This window comes from Silurus meridionalis, chromosome 1, assembly GCF_014805685.1.
Source record: "Silurus meridionalis isolate SWU-2019-XX chromosome 1, ASM1480568v1, whole genome shotgun sequence".
Taxonomy (NCBI): Eukaryota; Metazoa; Chordata; class Actinopteri; order Siluriformes; family Siluridae; genus Silurus; species Silurus meridionalis.
Window position 1 is genome coordinate 36,060,789 of NC_060884.1, and position 20,691 is coordinate 36,081,479.

Below are 20,691 nucleotides of genomic sequence, written 5' to 3' on the forward strand. Positions count from 1 at the left end.
AATTGAATGCCCTCATCCAGAGCATCATTAGTTCAGGCTTTAATGTAAGCGTACACTGCCCATTTGTCAGGAATGTTGCTCTATGTTACAGAAAGTGAAAGCTTGCCATTTTGATCAAAATCACCATGTCAAAATTCTATTTATGTTTATACATTTACTAACTATACCGTGTTAACAAAAGGTCTGTAATTTAATTTCTTTCTTATTGCACAAGTTCTAAAATTCAGAATCAGAATTTTTTTAAAGTTAAGGATATGATTGTTTTACTCTCACAGATCAACAGTGCCTCCTCTCTGGTATCATTGGGAACACTTATTGGTGGTGTTCCTTCTACAGCCATATCCATCATCCCATCTTCTGAGCTTCTGTCTTTATCTCAGAATCCAACATTCATTGCTAATATTCTATCAGCCCCAGTTATTCTACAACAGACATTTGTCCAAAAGGTATTCACTTTGTTTTACACACACACACACACACACACACACACACAAACATATATTTATTACCTTCTCCTATAAAAGTGCAGTAACATGCAGTTGCTTTGTTGAAGTCCGCTCTAACACGTTGTTCCAGGTAATCTCTGTAGACCAAACCTCTGTCATACAAAATGTTCCGGATGCACTAGTGATGTATATTCCACTTGTTCTACTGACATCTCTGAGCTCTGTGGAAGTTTCACTCATCAATAACAAGAGCTGGAGTCATGAACAGGTACCTAAACCCACCCACTTTGTTACACTGAAAAACTAAAGTCTCATGCCTCGACTGTAATAGCAGCAGTTCCCCAAATCTGATTTCCTGACTTGTTTGGATGTCAGGCTATAAAACTCATCAAAAAATGTTAAGACTTTTTTTCATTTTACCAGGCTATGATGTTCTTGATTGCAGTGGCCAGTGCCTGTAATAATCCAGAAGAGTGAGTTAGGAAAACACACACACACACACACACACACACACACACACACACACACACACACACACAGTCTATCTAATATAGCTAATGTAAAGATCTGTTCTGTGAATACACCCATCACTGTGTATGTCTATTTGTGACTGTGGGTGTGTTTCTCCCTGCAGTCTGTCAGCATCAGTACTGCAGGGATTCTCTTGTAGCTCAACTCAGACTCTCCCACAGAAGAAAGCCAAAGATCTAGTAAAGCCTGTAGACCACGTGCAGGCAGAGACAAGGTCGTCCTGACAGAGGCTCAGGTACATACACTCTGATATTTAATCACATTCTGCACACAGAATAAATCAGAGACAGCAAGTAGACCCAAACCTTTACTAGTAAATGAGAAAACACACAATCACACAACACATTCTGTGTTTCAGCTGACCTGCATGTACAACTATGTGCAAGAAGATCTAGTCGAAAGCTTTATGGATGTCCCCTCTGATATGCTTCTGTACTACAGGTGTGGAACATATTCACATACAGAAAATACTGTATTCAAGTATATGATATCAAGAAAAAAAGGTCATATGCTGGCTGTGTGTGTGTGTGTGTGTGTGTGTGTTGTAGCTACGAGACAATACAGAATGTGAACTGCCAATCATATTTCCGTGCCCTTGGCAGAGCAGATTTCTCAGTTCTTTCTCCTGTCCTTGACAAAACAACCATACTGTTCAACAATGCAAAGGACTGCCTGGTAATACACACAGTAAAATATTCATAGACCAACACATTCAATATTAGCTCTTAAATCTGCAAATCAGCCATCAAATTATAATCAATTGTCTCTTATGCAATTCCATTGTTGAAAACAAGTGAAAATAGGAACATGTTCAGGCTTAAACAATAGACACTAAACAGTGGAATCCACACAAGACCCTCCTCATTCTTATAGATTCTGTGTGACTTTTCTTCATGGGTTGTGATGTTGTAGGGTATATCTGGTGTGAGTCTGACCAGGGATCAGGTGGAGGTTCTGGGAAATATGGCCTGCACACTGGACTCCTCCTACATCCAGAACTCTGACCCTTTCATTTTGGAGAAACTGAAGAACTGTGGAGATCTTTCTGATTCTCAGGTCACCGCTGTACAGTCACTGCTCCTCAGTGGAAACACTGCTTATGGGTGAGTCATAGCTTCAAGTGCATTTGTGCACATCTTTCATCTATGTTGTAGAAAATGATTTCATCATTGGTTTTAAAAGGACATAAAACAAATGGAAATGGTGTGTGTCTATAGATTGCATTTGATATTTTTTTGACCTCTGACATTTTTTATTATGAATCAGTAATCCATCAACATGGAATGAGCAGACCGTGGAACAACTTGGCATCCTGGTTGTCTATTTCAAATCAGGCCTCTGTGACACAATTGGCTTTGTATGTAAACCGTTTCACCATTGTGTTTGTGATTTATAAACCCAACTTTAAACTTTCTGGACTGATTAAATTTTGTCCCTGTTTGTGCATTGTTGAAGAATGTCAAGAGGAAGTTATTTTCAGTCCTGAGGAGCAGAAGATCCCACTGATAAAGCTTAGGACATTCTTCACAGAATGCAACTCAGAAAGTACTACAGGTAACGGTATACTACAAGGCAAAACACATCGAGGTACAGCGACACATATTGAGATTGTGTACTTCACTGAATTCCTTTGTTGTGTGTCTTACAGTGAGCAACATTACAGCAACAACAATTGCAGATGCAGCTTTTCCTTTCGGTTTTAATGCCATCCAGTTTGATCTGTATCTGGACATCACCGTCTTGCAGGAAAACCTGGCAGCTATCACTGAGAGAGTGGTGGACACCAGCCTCCAGAATGTCATTCTGAACAAGTTAAACCAGGTCAGAGACACTAAATACTGGACTGTATAACACAACAGGAAAGAAAAGGTTGTCTCAGCTTTTTAGTCATAGAATTCTGAAAATATTTCCAGTTTGTGTATAAATATGATTTTTGCATGGTGTCCCACTGTCAAATAGGGTTTGTTTTTGGGTTGTTAATTAGAAGTCTGTCTTTGTGTGTATGCTAAATTTGCCCACACAAGATTTGTTTTGATTTGATTATAAATTGTTGATTTCGTGTGTGTATCGTAGATTTTCCCATCAGGCCTTGGTGATCATGTGCTGCAACTACTGGGTTCAACTTCTCGTTTGGCCACAATTGATGACATTAGCAAGTGGAACATTACTATGATTGACACACTGTCCTCTTTGATGGATTCAAATGATGGATACTGGGAACCAGAAAAGGTAATAAAAGGTTGTTTGTGCATATGTGAGAAAGAGAGAGAGAGAGAGAGAGAGAGAGAGAGAGAAAGAAAGAAAGAATGAGAGAGAGAGCTCATCTGGGATGATTTAGTGAGGGTGAGAGAAAGTATCTGTGATCCTTCATTGATTAGATATAATGACAGAGTTGCAGATAAAACACTTTTGCAGATAAAAGTCAAAGAGCATGTTCAATCCCTTTAGAGACTAGAATTTAAAAAATGCAAAAATGTTTTTATTTCTTACAATTGATGTACACAACCATGATGATGAAAATGTTATCACTGACAATAGAGGTGGAAATGTATATGAAGGTATTTTTAGAAAGCAGGCAGAGCTTGGTCTAGTGTTAGTTTAATACTGAATTATTTCATAAATGATTTTAACTAGTTATACGGTCAGGGAACCAACCCCAGTAATGGGTTGCACAAGCCAGTGCACTCTTAGTGCCGGTCCCAAGCCCGGATAAATGGGGAGGGTTGCAATAGGAAGGGCATTCAGCGTAAAAACGTGCCAAATCAAACATGCGGATCATGAATACGGATAATCCGCTGTGGCGACTAACGGGAGAAGCCGAAAGAAAGTTTATACTGCAAGCATACTGGCTGACTTTTTGTATTTCTCAGATACTGTTGTGCTTGCTACAAAAACGCTTGTGTATTATTTTTTTAAGGGAAAAGCAGTAATTATGAGGTATCTGAGCATGGGTGATCACTCTCTGGGAAGTGCTGAAATAAATGTCATTGGTTCCTACATCTGTACATTAGACATCAGTATACTGGAAAATATCACTCCTGAGAGCTTAATGTAAGTCCCTGCTCACATACACAAACATGGACAAACAAAATAAAGAGATGAAGAATGATCTGAATTTTAATATAAATTTTTTTTCTCTTTGCAGGATGGTCCTGTCTCCAGATCTGTCCTCATGTTCCTTTGAACAGAAATCTACTCTGTACATCATTGTCAAGTATTCATTTAGCAACTTTCACAGAAGTGCCACAATATACTACCAGCTCATGATACCTTACCTGGGTAAAACAAACATTCATGCATACAGGAAGACTAAAAAATACATGTTTTTAAAAAGTCTGAATTGTGTCTGAATTTAAGTTAATTGTACATATGAACATGTTGAGGTGTGTGTGTGTGTGTGTGTGTGTGTGTGTGTGTGTGTGTGTGTGTGTGTGTGTGGTGTGTTTGTGTGTTTGTAGGTGGTGCTCCAGTGGAGGATATCGAATTTTTATCCACTCAGGACATTAACATGGACATCACTGTATTCATTAGTCTGAACCCTGCTGTTTTCAAGGTATAAAGAAGAAAATATTAACCAGGGAATTTGTTGCTGAAATATTGAATGTTTGAATTAAATATATTAAAATATTGAAAACTGAAGATAAAATAGATAACAAGTACTTTTTTGTTTGCCAGACCCTGAATGTGAGCACAGTGAGAGGTCTAATGGGTATAAACATTGCTGATCTGAAACTGTTTGAGTACTCCTCAGCAGTTCAGTCCTGGGTGTCACAACAGAACCAAACTGATCTGGACACACTGAATCTTAGCATCATCAACCGCAACCCTTGTTATGGTGTAAACAGGTGAGTTTTATTTATGAAATGAAAAAGGACTCAACTTTACAGAAAAAATGTTTTGAAAAAATAAAACATTCTTCTTGTTTTTCTACATAGTGACCGACTTGATAGTGAATTTGCATCCGAAATGTCTCTACAGTACTATGTAACTTTAGCATTTCTGACTATGCCTGTTCACCGGTAAGTATTTCGTGAATAAAATATCTGTTTCCAGCTTTACTAATGTTATGCAGAAAATGAGTTGACCACAGAAACCTTTGTTTGTTGCCTTTTAAGGTTGCTGTATTGTCATCTGAGGATCTGTTCACTCTGCTCACATGCAAACTGCCAAGCAGCCTGAAATACTCTAAAGATGCTTGAAGTTGTTCTTCCAAACTTTGCTGGCTCTTTGGGTGACGCATTGCAAAGGTTTTCAAGCATGGTATGCAAATTTGATTGTTGCTTGTCACCCCTGGGTCTCGAATCCAAGTCGCTCAGGGAGGTGTTAGAACTCACATGCAGGGACACAGTCGGAATTGACAAGTTCACAGTTTGTTATTAACTTAAGTCATTAAACCAAGAACAGAAAACTTTGGAATGTAAAGTCACATATGGCTCAAGAAACAACATTGGACTTGAAATAGAAAACCGGTACATAACAGCAAAACAAAAGCATCAGGGCACAGGAACATAACAGCATGCGGACCTCACGACATGGCACAACCTGAAACGACATGTTAATAAACCAACAAGAACAAAAGCTGAAGGGGTAACTTAAATACACTGGGGACTAACAAGGAACAGGTGCAAAACATTTAGGACACCGATAGGGACAATGGAATAGGGAGCAGGGAATAGGGAGTAGTGGTCCAGTGGCGACATCTGCAGGACTCGGGGGCAGAGCAGCACCTTTCGGAGAAGGTGATTTAGAGGCGTCGCAAATGTCACTTCTCTGGCACTCTTTGTGAGAATTAGGAACAGAACAGTGCTCTCTATGGGACGCTATGCAGGACTTTGAGCAAACGCTCCTTATGGAGCTCAGGAGTGGTGAGACACCTCTCTGGCACTCTCTCTAAGACTGTTTGGCACTCTCAGAGGGGCACAAAGGGTGGGCAGCCTCTTTAGCAGAAACAGAGGTGGAGCAATGCTCTTAGCAGGAAACTGAGGCTGGGCAACAACCCCAGTGGAACTCCAAGGCAGGGGAGCCGGCACCTGACCTCCTTTCAAAATGGCGAATAGCTGGGGCAGCAAGCGCATTGGAACTCTCAGATGTCTGTTGTGTTGTTGTTGGTGGAGGATTACATATCCAATCATTGTTTGGTCAGTCGGATATGCTTGTGGTTGGGAGAGGAGCATGAGGGTGCACTGGCAGAAGAACAGGTTGCAACCATCGGGATCGGCAGAACAATTTTGGGGCACCGAGACCAGTGGGTTTGAGCTAAACTAATCCCTGTTTTAATTGTGTTTGAGTCTCCAGTAGTCCAGGTTCTCACTGTTGCTTGGCTCATTCTGCCACACCCGATTCTAGGATTAAGGGAGTATTACATAGGGAGTTGGGACCCAGTGGTGGTAAAAAAAAATTGGATTTGCAGTCAATGAAATGAATGAATAAACTTGCCATAATCCTGACAGGTGCTGTAGTATAAAAAATGTTTTGTGGAAATATGCATTGAAGTATGTAATCTTTCACTCTGTCATGTAGACAGATAAGAGCATTCAGACTGACCCACATATACTTGATGCTATCTGGGAGGTGATAATCAAGGACTTCACTGCAGCACAGTTGATGAATGCCACTTTCATCAACGAGTGGTTCCAGATGAGGCTCAGACCATTGTTTTCATCAGCATCCACAGACTTTCTATCCAGCCTCAGTTTCACAAAATTCAGCTGTGAGACCTACCAAATTGTGTAAGTATGGACAATGACATTTCTGAACTTCAGATGTGTTATATAGGACATGAGGAAATAATTGATGAGAATATCCAATCTGTTCTCACCAAACATAGTGTGAAAGCTCTCAGTAGTCAAGAATCACTCATGACAGAGAAACAGAAGCAGCTGGTCTTTTCTTCATTCATCTTTCCTTTCCTCTCAAAAGATGGCTCACCAGGTAAGTACTCCCCTTTTAGTTGTTGTAATACAGAAAACTGACATTTTTGAATTTGTTTTCACCTGCTTGAATTAAGGGTGTTTCTTTTGTCTGAATAAAACTAAACAGGCCAATTTAGAATGGTGTAATTAGTTGAACTAATGATCTTGGTTCCATCTAGATCCTGGCTGTGTTTCCACAACTTCAGGCAGCAATGACTGGCTTTTAACGAACCTTGGCAGTTTCTTCAATTATGCCACCTTGACAGAGCTGAAGATTTTAAATGCAAATTTCTCTAGTGTGAGTAACATCCCAATTGCACCAACTTTATGTTTCTTGTGGAGTTGCAGCTGACTGTAGTAGTAACAGTTGGTTTCTGGGTTTTGACAAAGAGAACAGACAGCTGCTGCAGCAGTGTCCATTTGTTTTACTTGAAGACCTGGTGTAAACATAATGTGATATGAATGTTTTTTTCCTGCAGGTTGCAGTGTTTGGTTTACTGTCCATTGAGCAGAAGGCTCAGTTCATCTTGCAGCCGGATACAGGAGTGTTGGAAAATGACTTAGTGATTAGAGAGGTGTTTAGCAGTATGATCGCATCTTTTGATCTCAATCAACTTGGCATGTTCTTCACAAACTTCAGCCAGACTGCAAAACAAGTGAGCATCTCTGTTGCCTAAAGACCAGATCACAATTTTTTTCTTTTTTTTTTTTTTTTTTTATCAAAAAAGACATTATTCTGTGCATACTAATTGATGGATGATACCTTGTGATTGCAGATGAACCTCACTAGCATTCCTTCAGCAATTTCAGACACCATTCTGAACATAACACTCTTAGATCTGGTGCCTCACTTCCAACATTTCAGCCCAGAGGACTTTGCCCTGTGGTTCCATAATTACCTTTCCATCTTACTTCCTGGTATTGGTTCAAACACCCTGTCGATCATCCCCATGACCATCGGCTGTGAATCCTACAGAGATGTGAGCATCTTTTCATAACACAAACACAGCAAATGATTATTTTGTTACTTTTTAGAATTTGAATTTGTTTCCCACTTTTGCTGTATTTACAGAGTGAAAGGACTTGATAATGTGTACCGTGACCTCTCTGCAACACAGTCCATCACTGTTTTCAATTACATACAAGACTATCTCAAGTACCAGTCCAGCCAAGGTTTGTGTGTTTGTGTGTTTATATGCTGTTTCAGGCTACTAGGTAGGCAGTGATAAGATGATGTGATTTCAGGCTGATAATGTTAGGGTTAGGGTAAGTCAGGAGTGTCCTAGATGCTCAATCTGAATTCACCACAGACCTTTTACATCAGTGTCCTCTGTTGCTCGCAGGCCTGAGTTGCTATGGTGGTGGAAGCTTTTACATGTTCCTGAAACAGTTGTTCCTCAGTTTTGGATTCCCTGACCTAATAGACTTCCTGTCTCTTATCCCAGATGACCGACAGACAGAGGTGTGTTTGCTCTATAACACCAATTGCTTCAGTGCTTCGCTCACTATAGGAAAGCCAATGAGTTAAGCACATCACTATCTGTAGTTAATGCTTTGTCTTTCTTCTGTGTTTTCTAGCTCTTGAGCTCCATCTCTCAGAAGAACTTGGTGAGTTTCTGAACAGACCGAACACAGTTGTTAATGGTTCCCAGCTCTGCACACTACTTGACAAGTACAGTAGGACCAATCAGTACCTGGAGATGGTAGGCCAGTTTTTATTTCACCTAGATTTTTGTCCATGTAGATTACTTGCCTTTATTCTGTCAGGAATGGCTGATAGAGTAATCACTGTTTCTCTCTACAGGAGCCTGTTTTGTCCTCAGTTCTGGCCAGCCAAACATTGGAGTGTGTGTGGCCTCGTGCTCTCAGTGCCTCAACTCAGGCTGATGTAGAACAGTGGTTTAATGTTATACTGGTTCACTACCTGCCCTACCTCAGATCTCAGCTCATCAGCTCCACCCAGCTCAGTGGTGCCTCTTGTCTGTCATACAGGAAACTGTGAGTTCTTTATTGGATGTTTCATTAAACAGGGTTTTCATCATAAACACTGCCACATGTCTGGTGGCAAAAAACTGACGTCATATAGTAAAGAAATCTCCTGTACGTATGTGTTTGTGAGCAGGGTGTCCATCCTGGGGACAACTTTAATTTTTCTGCAGCTGATTTCTCCCCAGCTGATGTGTACAGCTCTATAAAAGTGTATCTGAGAAGTGGCAGTAAGAATAACTACATTTTTCTTGTTTCTTTTTCTAGTTCTCTCTGTACAAGCATTTCCTTTGTTTGTGTGTGCACTACATGGGTGTCTCAACATGTGATTGTGTATTTTGCAGATGCCAGCCCCCGCTGCTATAACTCCTCAGATCCTTTTCTGAACTCCACTGCCTGGTTTGCAGACAACATTGGATTCTTCATCACCTTCATCACCCTCAGTGATCTACAATCCTTTCTATCAGGAAGCATGGTAGTGCACACACACACACACACACACACACACACACACACACACACACACACACCTGCAATTATCTATATTAGTCATTCAAACATATTTCTGTTAACTACATCACACAATGTACACAGTTTGTAGTGCTGTGATAATGTGTGTTTTATTGTGTCTTTTAGTCAAGTGTGTTCCTGGAGAACTCTGAAAACCTTCAGTTGTTCAACAACCCAGGAATTTCAGCCAGTGTCTTGAGTATTATACAACACAGTTGTACATCCAGAATCCTGACTTCAGCCCTCTCGGTACCACTCAAACCTCAACATTGAACAAAATTAAATTTATTTTATTTATTCATCCAACCCTTTATAGATTCAAACCCCACATGTAAAATACCATATATACATGCAAATATCTGTGTATGCATTCTAAAAGGTTGTTTGTGTTTTTATAGATTGCCTGCTGAGCTGCTGTGTCAAAGTCCTGCCTCCGTGTTTGTTTTTCTTGGAGATGCAGACATTCAGACAATCCTGACTAGCATCAACATCTTCTGCACAGAAATAAATCCAGAGGTAATCAATCAATAAGACTTGTGTGTTCACTAATCACTTCTTGTGTAGTAGTGCCAGTCACCTCTAACCTTCTTCTCCTTTCAGGTCACAGCGGTGCTGGTAGCAAAGTTCCCTGATATATCTGCAGCCACCATCCAAACATTGGGAAGCCAGTGTGTGGGCTTGACTGTGGGCCAGATAAACTCCGCCTCCCAATGTGATAAGCGGTGCTCTGTCAACACTCAGTATCATCAGTGGCTGGGACCAGGGCCAAGTGAATGCCCTCATCCAGAGCATCATTAGTTCAGGCTTTAATGTAAGCGTACACTGCCCATTTGTCAGGAATGTTGCTCTATGTTACAGAAAGTGAAAGCTTGCCATTTTTGATCAAAATCACCATGTCAAAATTCTATTTATGTTTATACATTTACTAACTATACCGTGTTAACAAAGGTCTGTAATTTAATTTCTTTCTTATTGCACAAGTTCTAAAATTCAGAATCAGAATTTTTTTAAAGTTAAGGATATGATTGTTTTACTCTCACAGATCAACAGTGCCTCCTCTCTGGTATCATTGGGAACACTTATTGGTGGTGTTCCTTCTACAGCCATATCCATCATCCCATCTTCTGAGCTTCTGTCTTTATCTCAGAATCCAACATTCATTGCTAATATTCTATCAGCCCCAGTTATTCTACAACAGACATTTGTCCAAAAGGTATTCACTTTGTTTTACACACACACACACACACACACACACACACACACACACACAAACATATATTTATTACCTTCTCCTATAAAAGTGCAGTAACATGCAGTTGCTTTGTTGAAGTCCGCTCTAACACGTTGTTCCAGGTAATCTCTGTAGACCAAACCTCTGTCATACAAAATGTTCCGGATGCACTAGTGATGTATATTCCACTTGTTCTACTGACATCTCTGAGCTCTGTGGAAGTTTCACTCATCAATAACAAGAGCTGGAGTCATGAACAGGTACCTAAACCCACCCACTTTGTTACACTGAAAAACTAAAGTCTCATGCCTCGACTGTAATAGCAGCAGTTCCCCAAATCTGATTTCCTGACTTGTTTGGATGTCAGGCTATAAAACTCATCAAAAAATGTTAAGACTTTTTCATTTTACCAGGCTATGATGTTCTTGGTGCAGTGGCCAGTGCCTGTAATAATCCAGAAGAGTGAGTTAGGACACACACACACACACACACACACACACACACACACACACACACACAGTCTATCTAATATAGCTAATGTAAAGATCTGTTCTGTGAATACACCCATCACTGTGTATGTCTATTTGTGACTGTGGTGTGTCTCCCTGCAGTCTGTCAGCATCAGTACTGCAGGGATTCTCTTGTAGCTCAACTCAGACTCTCCCACAGAAGAAAGCCAAAGATCTAGTAAAAGCCTGTAGACCACGTGCAGGCAGAGACAAGGTCGTCCTGACAGAGGCTCAGGTACATACACTCTGATATTTAATCACATTCTGCACACAGAATAAATCAGAGACAGCAAGTAGACCCAAACCTTTACTAGTAAATGAGAAAACACACAATCACACAACACATTCTGTGTTTCAGCTGACCTGCATGTACAACTATGTGAAAGAAGATCTAGTCGAAAGCTTTATGGATGTCCCCTCTGATATGCTTCTGTACTACAGGTGTGGAACATATTCACATACAGAAAATACTGTATTCAAGTATATGATATCAAGAAAAAAGGTCTGTAATTTAATTTCTTTCTTATTGCACAAGTTCTAAAATTCAGAATCAGAATTTTTTAAAGTTAAGGATATGATTGTTTTACTCTCACAGATCAACAGTGCCTCCTCTCTGGTATCATTGGGAACACTTATTGGTGGTGTTCCTTCTACAGCCATATCCATCATCCCATCTTCTGAGCTTCTGTCTTTATCTCAGAATCCAACATTCATTGCTAATATTCTATCAGCCCCAGTTATTCTACAACAGACATTTGTCCAAAAGGTATTCACTTTGTTTTACACACACACACACACACACACACCTGCAATTATCTATATTAGTCATTCAAACATATTTCTGTTAACTACATCACACAATGTACACAGTTTGTAGTGCTGTGATAATGTGTGTTTTATTGTGTCTTTTAGTCAAGTGTGTTCCTGGAGAACTCTGAAAACCTTCAGTTGTTCAACAACCCAGGAATTTCAGCCAGTGTCTTGGAGTATTATACAACACAGTTGTACATCCAGAATCCTGACTTCAGCCCTCTCGGTACCACTCAAACCTCAACATTGAACAAAATTAAATTTATTTTATTTATTCATCCAACCCTTTATAGATTCAAACCCCACATGTAAAATACCATATATACATGCAAATATCTGTGTATGCATTCTAAAAGGTTGTTTGTGTTTTTATAGATTGCCTGCTGAGCTGCTGTGTCAAAGTCCTGCCTCCGTGTTTGTTTTTCTTGGAGATGCAGACATTCAGACAATCCTGACTAGCATCAACATCTTCTGCACAGAAATAAATCCAGAGGTAATCAATCAATAAGACTTGTGTGTTCACTAATCACTTCTTGTGTAGTAGTGCCAGTCACCTCTAACCTTCTTCTCCTTTCAGGTCACAGCGGTGCTGGTAGCAAAGTTCCTGATATATCTGCAGCCACCATCCAAACATTGGGAAGCCAGTGTGTGGGCTTGACTGTGGGCCAGATAAACTCCGCCCCTCCCAATGTGATAAGCGGTGCTCTGTCAACACTCAGTATCATCAGTGGCTGGGACCAGGGCCAAGTGAATGCCCTCATCCAGAGCATCATTAGTTCAGGCTTTAATGTAAGCGTACACTGCCCATTTGTCAGGAATGTTGCTCTATGTTACAGAAAGTGAAAGCTTGCCATTTTGATCAAAATCACCATGTCAAAATTCTATTTATGTTTATACATTTACTAACTATACCGTGTTAACAAAAGGTCTGTAATTTAATTTCTTTCTTATTGCACAAGTTCTAAAATTCAGAATCAGAATTTTTTTAAAGTTAAGGATATGATTGTTTTACTCTCACAGATCAACAGTGCCTCCTCTCTGGTATCATTGGGAACACTTATTGGTGGTGTTCCTTCTACAGCCATATCCATCATCCCATCTTCTGAGCTTCTGTCTTTATCTCAGAATCCAACATTCATTGCTAATATTCTATCAGCCCCAGTTATTCTACAACAGACATTTGTCCAAAAGGTATTCACTTTGTTTTACACACACACACACACACACACACACACACACACACACAAACATATATTTATTACCTTCTCCTATAAAAGTGCAGTAACATGCAGTTGCTTTGTTGAAGTCCGCTCTAACACGTTGTTCCAGGTAATCTCTGTAGACCAAACCTCTGTCATACAAAATGTTCCGGATGCACTAGTGATGTATATTCCACTTGTTCTACTGACATCTCTGAGCTCTGTGGAAGTTTCACTCATCAATAACAAGAGCTGGAGTCATGAACAGGTACCTAAACCCACCCACTTTGTTACACTGAAAAACTAAAGTCTCATGCCTCGACTGTAATAGCAGCAGTTCCCCAAATCTGATTTCCTGACTTGTTTGGATGTCAGGCTATAAAACTCATCAAAAAATGTTAAGACTTTTTTTCATTTTTACCAGGCTATGATGTTCTTCGGTGCAGTGGCCAGTGCCTGTAATAATCCAGAAGAGTGAGTTAGGAAAACACACACACACACACACACACACACACACACACACACACACACACACAGTCTATCTAATATAGCTAATGTAAAGATCTGTTCTGTGAATACACCCATCACTGTGTATGTCTATTTGTGACTGTGGGTGTGTTTCTCCCTGCAGTCTGTCAGCATCAGTACTGCAGGGATTCTCTTGTAGCTCAACTCAGACTCTCCCACAGAAGAAAGCCAAAGATCTAGTAAAAGCCTGTAGACCACGTGCAGGCAGAGACAAGGTCGTCCTGACAGAGGCTCAGGTACATACACTCTGATATTCAATCACATTCTGCAGATAGAAGGAATCAGAGACAGCAAGTAGACCCAAACCTTTACTGGTAAATGAGAAAACACACAATCACACAACACATTCTGTGTTTCAGCTGACCTGCATGTACAACTATGTGAAAGAAGATCTAGTCGAAAGCTTTATGGATGTCCCCTCTGATATGCTTCTGTACTACAGGTGTGGAACATATTCACATACAGAAAATACTGTATTCAAGTATATGATATCAAGAAAAAAAGGTCATATGCTGGTGTTGTACCCTTAAAAAGGGGAAAAGTAACGGGAGAAGGTTCAAGAAACACACATGACGCAACTCTCGCCTTCACTCGTCTGTATTGAATGCTTTTGAACAATGTATACAAGAAAACATACATTTCAACATTTGTGCACTCATCAACCAGTCACGACATTTTTAATGCTCTCTAAATTATCTTTTTAACTTAATTACCATATAAAATGTTAATTGTTTTAAAGTTATCAAAATACATTTTAATACTCCTTTTTAAATGAGTTCTCAAGTAACACAAAAATGAATTGTACTTTTAACAGCATCCAGCAGTATTCAGTATCTCAGCATCACATGGATTCACCCTTGTAGTGATAAATACAAAATAACTTTACAGCAAAAATATGTGTACATGTATGTAGTAGTAACTAGCTTAAACACAAACGACACAGCACACACTCATATATGTCGAGACTCGGTCACGACGGAGCCACGAGGTTTCCAACTGCTAGCATAAAATTACACATCTTTGCAGTTAGCACGAAACTCTTTAAATAACGCAAAAGTCTCTATTTTACCCATATAAAACCATAACACCATAACGAAATGCATTATAAACATATGTTATTATCTACATTGCTTTGTGATTGGTAAGTACCTTAAAAAGGGGAAAAGTAACGGGAGAAGGTTCAAGAAACACACATGACGCAGCTCTCGCCTTCACTCGTCTGTATTGAATGAGGAAGAGAAGCGCGCGCATGCAATCCCCCTACAGAAGCCCTGAGGCATTACCAATAGATCGACGAATAATCAACCAATAGAAGGATCAGAATTATCTACATTCCACTTCTCAATATTACTCGTCTAGTTTTTAACAGTGACAACCTTAATACAGTTTTTAACTTTGACAACCTTAAAATGTATTCTAATATAACCATTAATATAACAGACTATAGTAAACCTATTGTAAATTAGATGAGATAGAAACATTTGTCACATTGGCTGTGTGTGTGTGTGTGTGTGTGCGTGTGTGTGTGTGTTGTAGCTACGAGACAATACAGAATGTGAACTGCCAATCATATTTCCGTGCCCTTGGCAGAGCAGATTTCTCAGTTCTTTCTCCTGTCCTTGACAAAACAACCATACTGTTCAACAATGCAAAGGACTGCCTGGTAATACACACACAGTAAAATATTCATAGACCAACACATTCAATATTAGCTCTTAAATCTGCAAATCAGCCATCAAATTATAATCAATTCGTCTCTTATGCAATTCCATTGTTGAAAACAAGTGAAAATAGGAACATGTTCAGGCTTAAACAATAGACACTAAACAGTGGAATCCACACAAGACCCTCCTCATTCTTATAGATTCTGTGTGACTTTTCTTCATGGGTTGTGATGTTGTAGGGTATATCTGGTGTGAGTCTGACCAGGGATCAGGTGGAGGTTCTGGGAAATATGGCCTGCACACTGGACTCCTCCTACATCCAGAACTCTGACCCTTTCATTTTGGAGAAACTGAAGAACTGTGGAGATCTTTCTGATTCTCAGGTCACCGCTGTACAGTCACTGCTCCTCAGTGGAAACACTGCTTATGGGTGAGTCATAGCTTTGAGTGCATTTGTGCACATCTTTCATCTATGTTGTAGAAAATGATTTCATCATTGGTTTTAAAAGGACATAAAACAAATGGAAATGGTGTGTGTCTATAGATTGCATTTGATATTTTTTTGACCTCTGACATTGTTTATCATGAATTAGTAATCCCTCAACATGGAATGAGCAGACCGTGGAACAACTTGGCATCCTGGTTGTCTATTTCAAATCAGGCCTCTGTGACACAATTGGCTTTGTATGTAAACCGTTTCACCATTGTGTTTGTGATTTATAAACCCAACTTTAAACTTTCTGGACTGATTAAATTTTGTCCCTGTTTGTGCATTGTTGAAGAATGTCAAGAGGAAGTTATTTTCAGTCCTGAGGGAGCAGAAGATCCCACTGATAAAGCTTAGGACATTCTTCACAGAATGCAACTCAGAAAGTACTACAGGTAACGGTATACTACAAGGCAAAACACATCGAGGTACAGCGACACAAATTGAGATTGTGTGCTTTACTGAATTCCTCTGTTGTGTGTCTTACAGTGAGCAACATAACAGCAACAACAATTGCAGATGCAGCTTTTCCTTTCGGTTTTAATGCCATCCAGTTTGATCTGTATCTGGACATCACCATCTTGCAGGAAAACCTGGCAGCTATCACTGAGAAAGTGGTGGACACCAGCCTCCAGATGGTCATTCTTAACAAGTTAAACCAGGTCAGAGACACTAAATACTGGACTGTATAACACAACAGGAAAGAAAAAGTTGTCTCAGCTTTTTAGTCATAGAATTCTGAAAATATTTCCAGTTTGTGTATAAATATGATTCTTGCATGGTGTCCCACTGTCAAATAGGGTTTGTTTTTGGGTTGTAAATTAGAAGTCTGTCTTTAGCCCTATTCGGACGGGACTAGTTTTACAGGGGGTCGTTAGAGAAATTTCTGTTTCACAGAGGTACTTTGTGATTTTAAACCCCGTCCGAATCTGCCATGTCTATCTTTTTCTTACACGACCTCTGTAAAAATTCCAGAGCAAATTACCTAATGTTTTTCAGAAAACTCGGCGCTCCTCTGAGAAATCTAATCCCGTCCGAATGCGAATGTCTGTGATTTGCGAAAAAGTTTTTTCCAAACGCGTTTACTTGTGTGTTTTGGTCAATGTGAACTACTGTACTAACCCTAGCGTGCCGGTATTCAAATTTCTGCTTTCTGCGCACCAATAATGGATGTTGAGGTCTTGTGCAACGCCCACATGTAAGACACACACACTCCTACCTCCGCAATAAACACGGAAATGTTAGTCCCGTTAGACGTCGCCTAAAAAAAATTATAACTCAAACGTCGTTTGGAAAACTAGTCCCGTCCGAATAGGGCTTTTGTGTGTATGCTGGATTTGCTCACACAAGATTTGTTCTGATTTGATTATAAATTGTTGATTTCGTGTGTGTATACGTAGATTTTCCCATCAGGCCTTGGTGATCATGTGCTGCAACTACTGGGTTCAATTTCTCGTTTGGCCACAATTGATGACATTAGCAAGTGGAACATTACTATAATTGACACACTGTCCTCTTTGATGGATTCAAATGATGGATACTGGGAACCAGAAAAGGTAATGATGGGTTGTGTGTGTGTGTGTGTGTGTGTGTGTGTGTGTGTGTGTGTGTGTGTGTGTGTGTGTGAGAGAGAGAGAGAGAGAGAGAGAGAGAGAGCTAGAGAAACTGAAATTTACTAAAAATAGATATTCAAATATACAAATCATGTAAAATAAAAAACATGATGATTAAAATGTTATCACTAACAATAGAGATGGACATGTATATCACAGTATTCAGAAAGCAGGTTAAGCTTCAGGTCTAGTGTTTATTTATAACTTAATTGTTTCATAAATATTTTTAACCAGTTTTACATCAAGCATTCTAGCTGTCGTTTTTTTTTTTAGATACTGTTGTACTTGCTACAAAAATGGTTGTGTATTTTTTAGAGTAAAGCAGTAATTATGAGGTATCTGAGCATGGGTGATCACTCTTTGGGAAGTGCTGAAATAAATGTCATTGGTTCCTACATCTGTACATTAGACATCAGTGTACTGGAAAATATCACTCCTGAGAGCTTAATGTAAGTCCACACTCACATGTACCTACATACACAAACACAGACAAACTGTTGTTTAACTGTTAAATGTTTTCTTTCTGCAGGATGGTCCCCTATCCAGATTTGTCCTCATGTTCCTTTGAACAGAAATCTACTCTGTACATCATTGTCAAGTCTTCTTTTAGCAATCTCCACAGCAGTGCCATAAAATACTACCAGCTCATGATACCTTACCTGGGTAAAACACGTCTATTTAATTTGTCAAGCAGTCGTTCAACCACCAAATTGTTTGCCAAATGCACAGTGAATTCACATTCCTGCACATAAAATCCTGCCCCTAGATTCAAATATTTATATTTATATGGTAAAATTTTTAAATAGTAAAATATTTTTTTTCTAATTGTTGTGCAGCACTCAACAGAAACTATTGAGCAATTGTGCAAGTGTCCAACGTGATTCAAGCTCATAGGAATGCAATCTTAATTCAAATAACAATTTACTTGCATGCCAGAACACACAACACCTTGAACCTTTATGTGTATGTGCTACAATATATAGCTATATACCTATATATATATATGAGCACTTCTCTTAACCTATACACAAATCTGAGTCTATTGTGGGTATAGGTAAACGGGACAAAAACTAGTTGATGTGAAAGAAAAATCATGATTATGTTGCTAGATTTGCATGGTGCTAGGTAATTAGGTGTCAGTGTTAAAATAAATAACCATATAAATACATGGAATTTAGAAAATGGTGTACAAGGAACAGCACAGACAGCAGAGGACAATTGAGATATCTGTCCTCTGCCAGATCTTCTTCTTCTTTCGGCTGCTCCCATTAGGGGTCGCCACAGCGGATCATCCGTCTCCATACCACCCTGTCCTCTACATCTGCCTCTTTCACACCAACTACCTGCATGTCTTCCCTCACCACATCCATGAACCTCCTCCTTGGCCTTCCTCTTTTACTCCTACCTGGTGGCTCCATCTTCAGCATTCTTCTACCAATATAATTCATGTCCCTTCTCTGCACATGTCCAAACCATCTCAATCTCGCCTCCCTCACCTTGTCACCAAAACATCCTACATGTGCTGTCCCTCTAATAAACTCATTTCTAATCTTGTCCATCCTCATCACTCCCAACGAAAACCTTAACATCTTCAGCTCTGCTACCTCCAGCTCTGCCTCCTGCCTTTTACTCAATGCCACTGTCTCTAATCCATACAACATCACAGGTCTCACCACAGTCCTATAAACTTTCCCTTTCATTCTTGCAGATACCCTACTATCACAAATCACTCCTGTCACTCTTCTCCACCCACTCCACCCTGCCTGCACTCTTTTCTTTACTTCTCTAACACACTCTCCATTACTTTGCACTGTTGACCCCAGGTACCTGAACTCCTCCACCTTCTCCACCTCTTCTCCCTGCAACCGCATCACTCCACTGCCCTCCTTCTCATTCACACACATGTACTCTGTCTTACTCCTACTGACTTTCATTCCCCTTCTCTCCAGCGCATATCTCCACCTCTCCAGGCTCTTCTCAACCTGCTCTCTACTCTCACCACAAATCACAATATCATCTGCAAACATCATAGTCCAGGAGACTCCTGTCTGACCTCGTCCGTCAACCTGTCCATCACCACTGCAAACAGGAAAGGGCTCAGGGCCGATCCTTGATGCAGTCCAACCTTCACTCCTAACCAGTCTGTCGTACCTACTGCACACTTCACTGCCGTCACACTGTCCTCATACATGTCCTGCACCACCCTTACATACTTCTCTGACACACCTGACTTCCTCATACAATACCACAACTCCTCTCTTGGCACTCTGTCGACGCTTTCTAAATCCACAAATACACAATGCAATTCCTTCTGTCCTTCTCTATACTTCTCCATCAACATCCTCAAAGCAAATAAGGCATCTGTGGTACTCTTCCTCGGCATGAAACCATACTGTTGCTCACAGATGGTCACCTCTTCTCTCAGCCTGGCTTCCACTACTCTTTCCCATAACTTCATGGTGTGACTGATCAACTTAATTCCCCTGTAGTTACTGCAGGTCTGCACATCTCCTTATGCTTAAAGATTGGTACCAGCACACTCCTTCTCCATTCCTCAGGCATCCTCTCCCCTTCCAGAATCCTGTTAAACAATCTGGTTAAAAACTCCACTGCCATCTCTCCTAAACATCTCCACGCCTCTACCGGTATGTCATCAGGTCCAACCGACTTTCCATTCTTCATCCTCTTAATCGCTGCTCTCACTTCCTCCTTACTAATCCTATCTACATCCTCCAACCTTCTCTCTCTGTGATTTTCCTCATTCATCAGCTGCTCAAAATACTCCTCCACCTTCTCAACACACTCTCCTCACTAGTCAACACATTTCCTCTCCATCCTTTATTGCTCTAACTTGCAGTACATCCTTCCCAGCTCGGTCCCTCTGCCTGGCCAATCGGTATAACTCCTTTTCTCCTTCCTTAGTGTCCAACCTCTTATACAGCTCCTCATATGCCTTTTCCTTGGCTTTGCCACATCCTCTTTACCTGCTGCCGCATCTCCTTGTACTCCTGCCTACTTTTCTCATCACTCTGTCGATCCCACTTCTGTTTTGCCAACCTCTTTCCCCAATGCTCTCCTGCACTTCCTCATTCCACCACCACGTCTCCTTGTCTTGCTTTCTATTTCCAGATGTCACACCAAGTACTTTTCTAGCTGCCTCCTCATCACTCCTGCAGTAGTTCCCCAATCATCCGCACCTCTTCACCACCACCGAGCCCCTGTCTGACCTCTTCCTGAACCTCACACTACACTCTTCCTCCTTCAG

At 40.3% G+C, this 20,691-nt stretch overlaps 1 protein-coding gene and 2 long non-coding RNA genes across 3 annotated transcripts in view; all 3 read left to right on the plus strand.

The window, feature by feature from the left end:
• The first annotated feature begins 4 nt into the window (after positions 1–4).
• On the plus strand, positions 5–796 carry LOC124392284. The gene is made up of 3 exons (XR_006927141.1): positions 5–44; positions 276–446; positions 577–796. It is a non-coding gene; the product is annotated as an uncharacterized LOC124392284 (long non-coding RNA).
• A 9,322-nt stretch (positions 797–10,118) lies between these two features.
• On the plus strand, positions 10,119–10,958 carry LOC124392267. The gene is made up of 3 exons (XR_006927138.1): positions 10,119–10,196; positions 10,428–10,598; positions 10,739–10,958. It is a non-coding gene; the product is annotated as an uncharacterized LOC124392267 (long non-coding RNA).
• A 77-nt stretch (positions 10,959–11,035) lies between these two features.
• Positions 11,036–20,691, plus strand: part of LOC124382935 — a 61,335-nt gene continuing 51,679 nt past the window's right edge. Inside the window, exons 1-17 of the mRNA XM_046845289.1 lie at positions 11,036–11,082; positions 11,228–11,360; positions 12,038–12,161; positions 12,513–12,724; positions 12,956–13,126; positions 13,265–13,402; positions 13,559–13,608; positions 13,766–13,898; positions 14,022–14,104; positions 15,199–15,325; positions 15,566–15,756; positions 15,920–16,010; positions 16,109–16,208; positions 16,303–16,475; positions 17,214–17,369; positions 17,742–17,875; positions 17,956–18,089. Of these exons, the coding sequence (XP_046701245.1) occupies positions 11,036–11,082; positions 11,228–11,360; positions 12,038–12,161; positions 12,513–12,724; positions 12,956–13,126; positions 13,265–13,402; positions 13,559–13,608; positions 13,766–13,898; positions 14,022–14,104; positions 15,199–15,325; positions 15,566–15,756; positions 15,920–16,010; positions 16,109–16,208; positions 16,303–16,475; positions 17,214–17,369; positions 17,742–17,875; positions 17,956–18,089 (2,197 nt within the window). The remainder of the gene's footprint in view (positions 11,083–11,227; positions 11,361–12,037; positions 12,162–12,512; positions 12,725–12,955; positions 13,127–13,264; positions 13,403–13,558; positions 13,609–13,765; positions 13,899–14,021; positions 14,105–15,198; positions 15,326–15,565; positions 15,757–15,919; positions 16,011–16,108; positions 16,209–16,302; positions 16,476–17,213; positions 17,370–17,741; positions 17,876–17,955; positions 18,090–20,691) is intronic.